The 13588-nt window shown below is 47.4% G+C and overlaps 1 protein-coding gene across 1 annotated transcript in view; it reads right to left on the bottom strand.

Moving 5' to 3' along the window:
- The window catches only part of LOC120916339 (B-cell receptor CD22-like), a 30663-nt gene extending 18221 nt beyond the window's left edge, over positions 1–12442 (bottom strand). The window contains exons 1-4 of the mRNA XM_040327249.1: positions 12202–12442; positions 9035–9397; positions 1738–2031; positions 958–1221 (exon numbers count right to left, since the gene is read on the bottom strand). Of these exons, the coding sequence (XP_040183183.1) occupies positions 958–1221; positions 1738–2031; positions 9035–9397; positions 12202–12244 (964 nt within the window). The 5' untranslated portion in view covers positions 12245–12442. The remainder of the gene's footprint in view (positions 1–957; positions 1222–1737; positions 2032–9034; positions 9398–12201) is intronic.
- Between the last annotated feature and the right edge of the window lie 1146 nt (positions 12443–13588).

Below are 13588 nucleotides of genomic sequence, written 5' to 3'. Positions count from 1 at the left end.
CAGCTGCTAGCCTGTGCTAGCATGTGAAGGGACGGCGCGCCAGCCTGTGAAGAGACTGGCCGCAATGTGTGTGTGTGTCTGAGCGGCGCTCGCACGGGACATAAAACTCCTCGCCAAATGCGAGGAGGCGACCACAAATTTTGAGCCCTGGTGTCCCTCTTAGTAGGAGGAATAGTATCCCATCATTGGTATCGGTGGAAGAAATAGTGCCCCATTGTTGGTGTCGGTTAGGGGTGCAACGGATCAAAAAACTCACAATTCGGATCGTTCCTCGGATCAGGAGTCACGGATCGGATCATTTTTCGGATCGGCAAATAATAAAAAAAAATTCTCCCCCACTGTAATATACACATCTCCCCCCCCCCCCCACTGTAATATACACATCTCCCCCCCCACTGTAATATACACATCTCCCCCCCCCACTGAAATATACACATCCCCCCCCACTGTTCACCCCCCCACCAACTATAGTACCCCCTCGGTGCAAACACCCCCCCTCCTCTCAGTACAAGAGATCCCCCCCTCCTCAGTACAAGAGACCCCCCCCTCCTCAGTACAAGAGACCCCCCTCCTCTCAGTACAAGAGACCCCCCTCCTCTAGGGGCAAGAGACCCCCCCCCTCCTCTAGGGGCAAGAGACCCCCCTCCTCTCGGGGCAAGAGACACCCCTCGGGCAGTACAGAAACTCCCAGCGTGTGCTTTTTCCCCACGAGTGCGGGCTCCTCCTCTGTGGGTGTAAACAGAGGAGGGCCGCCGCCGGGTGTACCAAGATGGCCGCGGCTCCGGAGCTAGGCCGAAGCCGCTGCCTTTCCTAATGTTATTCCTGCGGCTCCGGAGGTAGGCCGAAGCCGCGGCCATAACGTTAGGAAAGGCCGCAGTTTGGAGACCCCTGCTCTAAATAGTTGTTAATGTGATTATAACCCCCCCCCCCCCCCACCACCACCACCATTATGCTTACAAATCAGTGTGATTGGCTCAGATTTGGTCTCCCCGATATCGTTACCGGCCAAGCAATAATACTGTCCAGATTTGTCTTCCGTCATCCCATCCATGTGAAGGACTTTAATTGTGTGTCCGAAGAAGACGGTCTGATTGTTCTTGTACCAGGTGTAATTAGTAATATTCGGGTTTCCATAACCCTGACAAATCAGTGCAAACTTGTCACCTTTCCTCACATGGCCGGTCTCGTGGGTACTTTGGACGGACACCATTTTTGGAGGATCTAGGAAAACAAAGTAGAAGCCGATTACATTAGAGCAGATTTAAATCTACCTGGATGTTTGCTAAATCACTGTGTATAATATACAATTAAAAGATACTTTAGTGGCACAAGACCTCAGGATCCAACTAGGGTGTATTTGTCACAGTTAAAAGGATACATAGGATACATGAATACATACTCTTCAGTGTTTCTGCCCAGTACAGGCCTTAGTCATAGCTATGACTCCGTATGCGCCCTATGCTCAGCGGGGATCGCTCCTTTGATCCCCACTGAGCCGGCGGATGACAGGGCAGTCCCCGCACACTGTGCAGGGAACGCCCTGTCTTTTCTCCGATCTCCCCTATGGGGGGATCGGATGAACACGGACCTTATATCAATGAAAAGTGATCTATGAATGGAGAACTGGTGGATGAATGAAAAGTCCGTCTCCTCAGTTCATATATTGCTTAGAAGTTTTTTTGGCTTATGTTATATGACATTTAAATAACTCTTCTGCAATATTTTGGTGGTACTCACACAATATGTTTAGCATCCGCAGTGTTCCTGTTTTTTTGTTGTTAGGATACTCTGCAAAACATTTCAGGGCCTTCCCATTGTCTTCTGAGTCTGCTTTGAAGGTTAGTTTTGAAACAGTTTCCCACACTCCATTTCCCAGCTCTCTGTGATGCGTTTTGGCAGGCAGGTTCCTGAAGTTCCATGTGAGTGTTGGTAGGTTGGCAGGACAGGTGTGTTTGGCATCACAAGTGAAGACATAGGTATTTCCTTCCATCGGTTTATCAGGGCCATATATCATACTGGGGTCTGGGACGTCTGTACAAGAGATAAACAGGGAAAGATGGGAGCGAGTATAAGGGGTAGATCCACATAGAATTAGATCTGCGCAGCGTATGTGAGATACGCTACGCCGCTGTAACTTACTTTTTGCTGGTTCGAATCCCCAAAGAATTCACGCCGTAAGTTACGGCGGCGTAGTGTATCCCTGGCGGCGGAATTCAAATCGGCGATTAGGGGGCGTGTTTCATTTAACCACTTCCCGACCTCCTCATGTACATATACGTCAGCAGAATGGCACGGACAGGCACATGTACGTACCGGTACGTCCTCTGCTTGACGTGGGTCGGGGGTCCGATCGGGACCCCCCCCCGGTACATGTGGAGGTCGGGTCCGCTCGGGGTGCGATCCGGGACGACGGCGCGGCTATTTGTTTTTAGCCGCTCCGTCGCGAACGCTCCCCGGAGCTGAAGAACGGGGAGAGCCGTATGTAAACACGGCTTCCCCGTGCTTCACTATGGCGGCGCATCGATCGGGTGATTCCCTTTATAGGGAAGACCCGATCGATGATGTCATTCCTACAGCCACACCCCCCTGCACTAGTAAACACACACAAAATGAACACTAAATGTTACAGCGCCCCCTGTGTTTAACTCCCAAACTGCAACTGTCATTTTCACAATAAACAATGCAATTTAAATGCATTTTTTGCTGTGAAAATGACAATGGTCCCAAAAATGTGTCAAAATTGTCCGAAGTGTCCGCCATAATGTCGCAGTCACGAAAAAAATCGCTGATCGCCGCCATTAGTAGTAAAAAAAAATAAAAAAAATAAAAATGCAAAAAAACTATCCCCTATTTTGTAAACGCTATAAATTTCGCGCAAACCAACCGATAAACGATTATTGCGATTTTTTTTACCAAAAATAGGTAGAAGAATACGTATCGGCCTAAACTGAGGAAAAAAAAAATTATATATGTTTTTGGGGGATATTTATTATAGCAAAAAGTAAAAAATATTGAATTTTTTTCAAAATTGTCGCTCTATTTTTGTTTATAGCGCAAAAAATAAAAACCGCAGAGGTGATCAAATACCACCAAAAGAAAGCTCTATTTGTGGGAAAAAAAGGACGTCAATTTTGTTTGGGAGCCACGTCACACAACCGCGCAATTGTCTGTTAAAGCGACGCAGTCCCGAACTGTAAAAACCCCTTGGGTCTTTAGGCAGCAATATGGTCCGGGGCTTAAGTGGTTAAATGAAGCGCGTCCCCGCGCCGAATGAACTGCGCATGCGTCGTCCCATAATTTCCCGCCGTGCATTGCGCTAAATGACGTCGCTAGGACGTCATTTTTTTGAACATAGACGTGACTTACGTCCATCCCGATTCACGGACGACTTACGCAAAAATTAAATAAAAATTCAAATTAAACGCGGGAACGACGGCCATACTTAACATGGCAAATCTAACTTTACGCCGCAAAACACCAGCTTTAACTATACGCCGGAAAAAGCCGACTAGAGACGACGTAAAAGAATGTGACGGCCGCGCGTACATTCATGGATCGTCGGAAATAGCTAATTTGCATACCCGACGCGGAAAACGACGTAAACGCCACCCAGCGGACGCCGAAGTATTGCATCGTAGATCCGAAGGCGTACGAAGCCGTATGCCTGTCGGATCTAACCCAGATGCCGTCGTATCTTGGTTTGAGGATTCAAACTAAAGATACGACGCGGGAAATTTGAAAGTACGCCGGCGTATCAGTAGATACACCGGCGTACTCTGTCTGTGGATCTGCCCCTAAGTATCTCTGTTATGTCAGCATGTGGAACCAATACGAGGGAGGAAAGAGAGAAAGAAGAGGAGAAAGGGAGAGACTGAAGAAGGAAGAATTGGAGGAAAGAAATAAATACAAAGGGAGGGGACAAAAACCACAGCTCAGTATAGATTTTTCAAGCATTAATCCCAACTTCAGGCTCCCCCCCTCCATTAGGGTGACCACATGCCCCGGATTGCCTGGGAGTAATTGTGTAACCGGGAGTGTAATTTAGTGTCCGTTTTGTCCGACGCAATATCGCAGTCCCGCTATAAGCCACTGATTTGCTGCCATTGCTATAATTTTTTTTTTATAAAACGATCCCATAGTTTGTAGACGCTATAACGTTTGCGCAAACCAATCAATATACGCTTATTGGGATTTTTTTAACCAAAAACTATATTATATAACAAAATATACATTGGCCTAAACTGATGAAGAAATTCGATTTTTTTTTCCAATTTTTGTAATGGATATGTTTTATAGCAGAAAGTAAAAAATACTTTTTCACTATTGTTGTGAATTATTTAAAGGCGCAAAAAAACAACAACGCAGAGGTGATCAAATACCACCAAAAGAAATCTCTATTTGTGGGAAAAGAACGACAAGAATTTTATTTGGGTACAACGTCGCACGTAGGGTTGCCACCTGTCTGGGATTCACCCGGACAGGCAGGGTTTTAGATCCTGTGTCCAGGTTTCAGTCCACCTGAACCCCGGACACATTAGTGGCAGCCCTGCAGCACCAGTCCTCCTATCCCCCTCTCCCCAACCAAACAGCTTCCAGTGTTTTTAATTATATTGGTGGGGGGCGCTTTAACTGGGGTACAGACTGGCCTGGTAGGGATTATACTGGGGGGAACGGACCTAGGGGGGATCTACTGGGGGACAGACTGACTAAGGAGGGATTATACTGGGATACAGACTGACCTGGGGGGACGACGACTGTACTGGGGGACAGACTGACCTGGGGGGGGCGACTGTACTGGAGGACAGACTGACCTGGGGGGGTGACTGTACTGGGGGACATACTGATCTGGGGGGCACTGTCTCGGGGGACAGACTGATCTGGGGGGGAGGACTGTACTGGGGGACAGACTGATCTGGGGGGGACTGTACTGGGGGACTGTACTGGGGGACAGACTGACCTGGGGGGGACTGTACTGGGGGACTGTACTGGGGGACAGACTGACCTGGGGGGGAGTGACTGTACTGGGGGACAGTGTATTTATGGTATCTCGCGCCAAAATAAATTATTTTTAAATATAAAAATAAAAATGAATAAAATCGCTGCTACCCAAGAATAATCAAGTGATTATACAGTGCAAAAATATTGGTGAATGGGTGCGCTGATTAATCAATAATAATACATAATCAAATATAAATTAGTGTACATAATCAAATATAAATTAATATACAGAATATATGAATGCTATAACACCTATTACTAGTAAGTGATCTAGTAAAAAAGCTTTCTTTTCAGGTTTCCATCGCCAATATCAAAGCATTGAAAAAATCTTTAAGAAACATTGGCCCATCCTGCTTAAAGATAATGACTTGGCCGCAATTTTACCCCCTAAACCCAAATTTGTGTATAGGAGAGCTCCAGGATTGAGGAACATGATTGCTCCCAATGTACCGGACCCTCCACCTCGACCTCCAACCTTTCTCGATGGATCAGGTTTCCACCACTGCACTAGGTGCAAATCATGTAAGAGCACTACTAGAATAAGCAGAAAAATCACCAAATTCAAATCTAACATAACACAAAAAGAATATACGGTGAAACCTCTTATAACTTGTGACTCCCATCATGTTACCTACTTGCTCGAGTGCCCATGCTCTTTACAATATGTGGGTCGTACCACCAGAAAATTGAGAGTAAGAATTAATGAACACGTAGCAAATATTAAAAATGGCTTTCCCAACCATAGCGTGTCACGGTACTTCGAACAACACCATAATAAAGATCCCAGCAAGCTATCTTTTGTTGGTATAGATAGGATAACCAGCCATTGGAGGGGGACCAACATGACGCAGGCTATTTCACAGAACGAGACCATGTGGATCCATCGTCTGGGGACGATGCATCCGCATGGACTCAACATTGAACTAGACCTGAATTGTTTCCTCACCAATTATTGATATAAGGTATTGAGCAAAATGTGTTTATTTTACATTTATTTATTTTAAAAAAAAATTTGTATCAATTTTAATAATAATTTTTATATATATCGTCTTAATAGACTATAGTAATATTACTATTAGCCGATTATTACTTTTACAACTAGTGAGAATTGGTAATCCAGGTTATTATAAAGTGTGTTAAATACAACTATCTTCCCCCAAGGGGTCAACCTGGGCACTACCACCTATTTAAAGTTCGTCTGGATGGTTTTAACATTTTAGGTTCTCTGATTATCATCATTTTCTTTTCTCTAAACCTAGCAATAGTTTGGTACTTTTTAGTTTGATGCTGGCTTAGCTACAAACACAGCCATCACGATGATTGTACTGTATTGAATGAACCTTGTTTAATGTAAGGGGCGTGACGGTACTGCCGTCAAACGTGTTATTGTAGCATCCAATCCGCTACTGAGGCTGGTATTAGTCACTCCCCGCCCATAGTGATTGACGGACAAATAAATAAACCTATTTAGCGTGGTTGGGCACGCCTCCTGAGGACGTTAACCACGAAACCTACGTCGGGGCGGCACCCAACCACGCAATCGTACCTGTCACTTCCTGTATCCTGCTCTGCAGGCTCCGTTCATCGCAGACGTGGAACGCACGCTCGGGACACGAGCTGAGCATCTAAGCGCCCAGGATCCTGCTATCTGACCCTATGCTACTGAGCCTCAGTGCCGGGTTTGAGGCACCTCTTAAAGTAAGCAGCCACTTGGCTCCCTCTGTCTATTATTTTAACATTTATTAAACAAAGTTACACTATGTTTGGCCACATCTTATTATTTTTCATGCTCATATTGGATTTCCAATGATTGCAACTGTCACTGCTGCCAGGACGTATTTGCCACTACAGGTGATCCTGTGACAAGCTTTAAATGTCCTCCTTTTTGATACCAAAATAGGGGGCATTTTCATCTGGTAAGGAGCCAATTTACTTATTCACTTTGGGTGTAAGCCAACATTATGGTGAAGGTGGATCTATAGCCTGATTGCAAGCATGTTTTTCTTCAACTGAGGACTATTCAAGAGATTATTATATCCAACCACTTATGCCTACTTTGGACTTTCTTTATGTTTTGGCACTATTCACTTTTGAGCACAACAGATATCTGCATTATAATTATTTTGGACTTTTTTACTAGATCACTTACTAGTAATAGGTGTTATAGCATTCATATATTCTGTATATTAATTTATATTTGATTATGTACACTAATTTATATTTGATTATGTATTATTATTGATTAATCAGCGCACCCATTCACCAATATTTTTGTACTGGGGGACAGACTGACCTGGGGGGACTGTACCGGGGGACAGATTGATCTGGGGGAAGGACTGTACTGGGGAACAGACTGATCTGGGAAAGGACTGTACTAAGGAACAGACTGACCTGGGGGGAGGACTGTACTGGGGGACAGACTGACCTGGGGGGAGGACTGTACTGGTGAACAGACTGACCTGGGGGGAGGACTGTACTGAGGGACAGACTGACCTGGGGGGAGGACTGTACTGGGGAGAGGGCTGTACTGGGGGGCAGACTAACCTGGGGGGAGGACTGTACTGGGGGACAGACTGATCCGGGGGGACTGTACTGGGGGACAGACTGACCTGGGTGAGGACTGTACTGGGGGACGGACAGACCTGGGTGGAGGACTGTATTGGAAACAGACTGACCTGGGGGGGGCTGTACTGGGGGACAGACTGACCTGGGGGAGGACTGTACTGGGGGGACGACGACTGTACTGGGGGACAGACTGACCTGGGGGGGCGACTGTACTGGAGGACAGACTGACCTGGGGGAGTGACTGTACTGGGGGACAGACTGACCTGGGGGGAGGAATGTACTGGGGGACAGACTGACCTGGGGGGAGGAGTGTACTGAGGGACAGACTGACCTGGGGAAGGACTGTATTGGGGGACAGGCTGACCTGGGGGGGGGGGGGGCTGTACTGGGGGACAGACTGACCTTGTTTGATTTAACTAAGTTCCTTAAACTTCTCCCATTATTAACACAATTTGGCCACACCCACTGTTCATCACAGGATTCTACATGGGCTGCAATACTACTCTTCTTGGGGTGCTCCAGGTCTTTTACAATCCTATATTCTTAAAAAAAAGAAAAAGAAAAATTGCTGCTAAACTGTTCGGGTTTGGTTTGATGGAAAGGTGGTAACAGTAGTTGCACGACCGCACAATTGTCAGTAAAAGTAACACAGTGCCGTATCGCAAAAAAGGGCCTGGTCACAAAGGGGGGGGGGGGGGCGGGTATATCTCCTGGAGGTCTAGTGGTTTATTTGATGCACACTCATTGGATGGCAGCCCTACTTACCGTATTTATCGGCGTATACCGCGCACTTTTTTCCCCTTAAAATCAGGGGAAAATCATGGGTGCGCAATATACGCCGATATTGTTGCAGCGGTGTTTTTTTTTAATTAGGCGCCGAGCGCCGCAGCCTAGAGCGGAGCCAAGCCGAGTATACTGCACACTCGGGTAGGCTCGGCTACGCCAGCAGCGATGCGAGAGGAGCCGAGAGAAGCCGGGAGGAGCCGAACAAACAGGAAATCCGGCTCCTCTCGGCTTGGCGCCTAATTCAAAAACGAACACCGCCGCAACCCGGGGCCCGGGCAACATGCGGATGGAGGACTGGATGGACCCCGCAGACGGACACCGGACACCTGGACGAACCCCGCGAGGAAGCCACAGACAGACACCTGGACGGACGCCGCGACAAAGCCGCAGACGGACACCTGGACAGACCCCGCGCACGGCCGCAAACGGACGCCGGACCGAACAAGGCCGCCGATGGATGCGGGGCAAGACACCAAAACTGTAAGTAATTCATTTTTTTTTTCAGGAATTTCCCTTCTAGATTAGGGGTGTGCGCTATATGCCGGTGCGCGCTATACGCCGGTGCGCGCTATAGGCAGATAAATACGGTATTCCTCATATGACAACTCCCCATAAATATGACACAGCAGATGCACATTTCCTTTGTAATTGAAAATCTTTTCTCCGGTTAGACTTTTCCACTTACTGTTAATATAAAGAGGAACATTTTCGTCGCTTTCTTCTTTCCATGTTGGTGGGTCAGAGTCGATCTGAGGAAAGTAGAGGCCACCATCCATGGAGCTCACATTATTGATCCTGATGGTGCAGTTCCCTTTGGCCAGGTCCCCCACTAAAGATACCCGACCCAAAAATGACTTGAGCACCGAACTCGAATTCTTGCTGTTATAGATTTCTCCCCGATTGCTTTTGCTGTACTTGAGCCATTGGATGACCGGCTTTGGTTTAGCAATAGTGAACTTGCATGGGATGACAACACAGGAACCTTCCAAAGTCTTCATGGTTTTTGGCAATTCAAATGTCTGCGCTTCTACCGATCTCCACATATCATCTGGAATAGAAGAAAAACATAAAACATGCAGGTAACAAAACAACGACAAGATTTCGGAAAAGTCGGAACCAGGGGCGGACTGACCATTGAGTCACTCGGGCACTGCCCGAGGGCCCCATGCCACTAGGGGGCCCCATCAGGGTTGCCAGGCTCAGTAAAACCAGGGACAGTATGTAAAAATCTGTGTTTTTTTTAGATCTGTCCCTGATAGGTCCGAAACCGACATGCTTTTGATGTGAAAATCCCGAGATTTTAGCTGCCCCGCCTCTGCACTGCCTCCTGGCGTGGTGGCCATCTGTAAGCCCAGGGGCCCCATAATCTTCTATTGCCCAGGGGCCCCATGAATTGTCAGTCCGCCCCTGGTCGGAACACCTTATGGGGTTGATTTACTAAAACTGGAGAGTAAAAGATGTAGCTGTGCATAAAAACCAACCAGCTTCCATTTTTTTTTTTATCAAAGCTTAACCTCTTACCGTCCACGCCATAGCCGAATGACCGCTACAGCGCGGACCTACATTCCCGGGAGGCCGTCAATAGACGTCCACCCTTGCAGGTCAAGTGTGCCCTCCTGCAGGTCACGCATGGTGCGCTCCCCGTGTGCCCTCCTGCAGGTCACGCATGGTGCGCTCTGTGTTTACCGAGTCAATGAGACTCTTGATCCCGGCCCCTTACCACGCGATCAGCTGTCAGCCAATGACAGCTGATCACGTGATGTAAACAGAAGCTCGGTAATAATTTTTTCTTCTCCTCACGCTGATAGCGTGAGGAGAAATAAAAAGCCGATCACCGGCTTCTGTTGAAGGGACATCGGTCCCGAAGGGGAAGAGGCACAGCCGCCTCATCTGTGCCAACCACCTGCCAGTGCCCACAGTGCCATCAATCAGTGCCCACCAGTGAATATCAGTGCCGCCAATCTGTGCCAATTATCGATGCCCAAGAGTGCCACCTATCAATGCCCAAGAGTGCCACCTATAAATGCCCATCAGTGATGCCAATCAGTGCCATCTAGCGCTGCTGCCTATCAGTGTCACTTCCCAGTGCCCATTACTGCCACCCATCAGTGCCCACCAGTGCTGCCCATCAGTGCTGCCTTATCACTGCCCATCAGTGCCACCTTATCAGTACTAATCATTGCCACCCATCCGTGCAACCTCTCAGTGCCCACCAGTGCCGCCTCATCAGTGCCCACCAGTGCCGCCTCATCAGTGCCCATCAGTGCTGCCTTATCAGTGCCCATCAGTGCCATCTTATCAGTACCCATCAGTGCCACCCATCCGTGCAACCTCTCAGTGCCCACCAGTGCCTCCTCTCAGTGCCCACCAGTGTCCACCAGTGCTGCCTTATCAGTGCCACCTTATCAGTACCCATCAGTGCCACCCATCCGTGCCACCTCTCAGTGCCCACCAGTACCACCTTTCAGTGCCCACCAGTGCCCATCACTGCTGCCTATCAGTGGCACCTTATCAGTGGCCATCAGTGCCACCTTATCAGTGCCCATCAGTGTCACCCATCCGTGCCACCTATCAGTGCCCAAGAGTGCCACCTATAAATGCCCACCAGTGGTGCCAATCAGTGCCATCTAGCACTGCTGCCTATCAGTGTCCCTTACCAATGCCCATTACTGCTACCCATCAGTGCCGCCCATCAGTGCTGCCTTATCACTGCCCATCAGTGCCACCTTATCAGTACCCATCAGTGCCACCCATCCGTGCAACCTCTCAGTGCCCACCAGTGCCCAGGGATGGACTGGCCATTGGGACTACAGGGAGTTTCCCGGTGGGCCGATGGCTCAGTGGGCCGGCCTCAGTGACAGCGGACTGCTGCCCCCTCCGCTCCTCTGCATCTCCCTCCCCGCAGTGCTCACCTGGGGGGAAAAAAAGAAGCAGGGGGAGGAGCAGAGGAGCAGGGGGGGGACGACAGAGGAGCATGGGGGGAGGGGACAGACAGCTGACTCAACAGCTATGGCCTGGGAGTTTCTCACTTCTGCTTAATCTTGTCCCATAGGGGGGGGCACCAAACTGATTCTTTGCCCCGGGTGAAATAATGTCTAGCTTCCCCACTGGTACTGCCTATAAGAGTACCAGTATCTAGTACAGTAGAATGGCTAGTGGCTAGTGAAGGGGGAGAGGGGGGTGGGGGGGGGGTGCTGGAGTTGTCCGGTCGCCATGGGAGAGACCTGTCAAAGTGGGCCAGTCTGGATGAAGTCCAGGGCCAAATTTTTGTCCTAGTCCAGCCCTGTCAGTACCCATCAGTGCCACCCATCCGTGCAACCTCTCAGTGCCCACCAGTGCCGCCTCATTAGTGCCCACCAGTGCCTTCTCATCAGTGCCCATCACTGCCACCTATCAGTGCCACCTTATCAGTGGACATCAGTGCCACCTTATCAGTGCCACCTTATCAGTACCCATCAGTGCAGTCTCATTAGCGTACATCAATGAAGGAGAAAAAAATATCTGTTTGCAAAATTTTATAACAAAATATAAAACCGTTTTGTTTTGGGATTTTTTGGGTTTTTATTTTTTTTGAACAAAAAATAAAAAACCAAGTGGCGATCCAATACCACCAAAAGAAAGCTCTATTTGTGGGGAAACAATGATACAAATGTCATTTGGGTACAGTGTTACATGACCGCGCAATTGTCGTTCAAAGAGTGAGAGCGCTGAAAGCTGAAATGGGTCTGGACAGGAAGGGGGTTTAAGTGCCCGGTAAGCAAGTGGTTAATTGAAAAAGCTGAAGTTAGAAGCTGATTGGCTACCATGCAGAGCTGTGCCAGATTTTGCCCCCTCCTGATCCTATTCCATTACCTTTTAGGAGAAGTCCCAGCAGTATTCCGGTGATCAGGTCCATGGCCGATGCTTCTATGAAACGTCTCCGTCTCCTGCTCACTCAGACAGTAATGTTCCCTTAGAAGTGTTCACGTTGTTCACCGTTAAGAGAAGGAAGTTGTTGCAATCTTGCTGATTACTCCACAGTTTACCAATTTCAAAAACCACTGCAGTTTATAGATGAACATAAAAACATCCGGAACAACATAAAAAAAAAATTAGAAGGTGGAGATTAAAGCAAAACGTAAAAAAAAGGAAAAAATCCCTTTCTTTATACACCAATCTTCCTGTAGGCTAGTAATAAAAAAGTAAAAATAGGGGTATTTATACATTTTAGTGTTTCCTTAGTAGGCATGTGCAAAAGGGAAAATTTTGTTTCGTTTCGTTTTAATTCGTTATTTAATTAATTTAGTTAAGTTAGGTTCGTTACATGTGTTAAATTCGTTTTCGGAACTTGTTCGTTTTCGACCGAATTTAGAAAAATCCGGTCGAATTCGGAAGTATTTCGACTGGATTCGACAACAAATAGTCTCTTTTCGAATATAATTTCGAAATTCGATCGGAATTCGAAAAAAAAAATAAAAATTTAGAATTCCAAATCAAAAACCCGCGGACGAAATTCGATCGGAATTAAAATAAAAAAAAAAAATTGGAATTCCAAATCGAAAACCCGCGGACGAAATTCGATCTGAATTCCAAAAAAAAAAAAAAAAAAAAAATTGGAATTCCAAATCGAAAACCCGCGGACGAAATTCGATCGGAATTCGAAAAAAAAAAGAAAAAAAAAAAAAAATTTGAATTCCAAATCGAAAACCCGCGGACGAAATTCGATCGGAATTAAAAAATTTTTTTTTTTCGAATTCCAAATCGAAAACCCGCGGACAAAATTCGATCGGAATTCGAAAAAAAAAAAAAAAAAATCGAATTCCGATCGAATTTCGTCCGCGGGTTTTCGATTCGGAATCGAAAACGTTCGTTCGGATTAGGTAAATTCATTAATATTGCAATTCGGGAATTCGTATGCATCCGAATGTCCGAATAATGAAAAATTTGTCCGAATTTCGATTCGGAACGAAACGAAATGCACATGCCTATTCCTTAGTGATATTCAGGGGGATCGCAAAAAGCACACTCTAGATGCAGTGGCGTCGCTAGGGGGTGGCTTTTGGGGCTATTGCCCCCGAATCTGGGGCCCATAGCCCCAAGTCTCTCAGAGGCGGCTGTGGCCTCTCTGCAGCCGGGCCACGAGGGCGGCGGGCAGCGCCAGAGAGTGGGCAGGCAGCACAAGAGAGCCAGGCAGGCGAGAGATCTGAGAGATGACATCATTTCTCACCACCCACCCTGCATCACCGCTGTTCTGCTCTAA

This window comes from Rana temporaria, chromosome 10 (genome assembly GCF_905171775.1).
Source record: "Rana temporaria chromosome 10, aRanTem1.1, whole genome shotgun sequence".
Taxonomy (NCBI): domain Eukaryota; kingdom Metazoa; phylum Chordata; class Amphibia; order Anura; family Ranidae; genus Rana; species Rana temporaria.
This window is presented reverse-complemented; position numbering and strand designations above follow the sequence as displayed.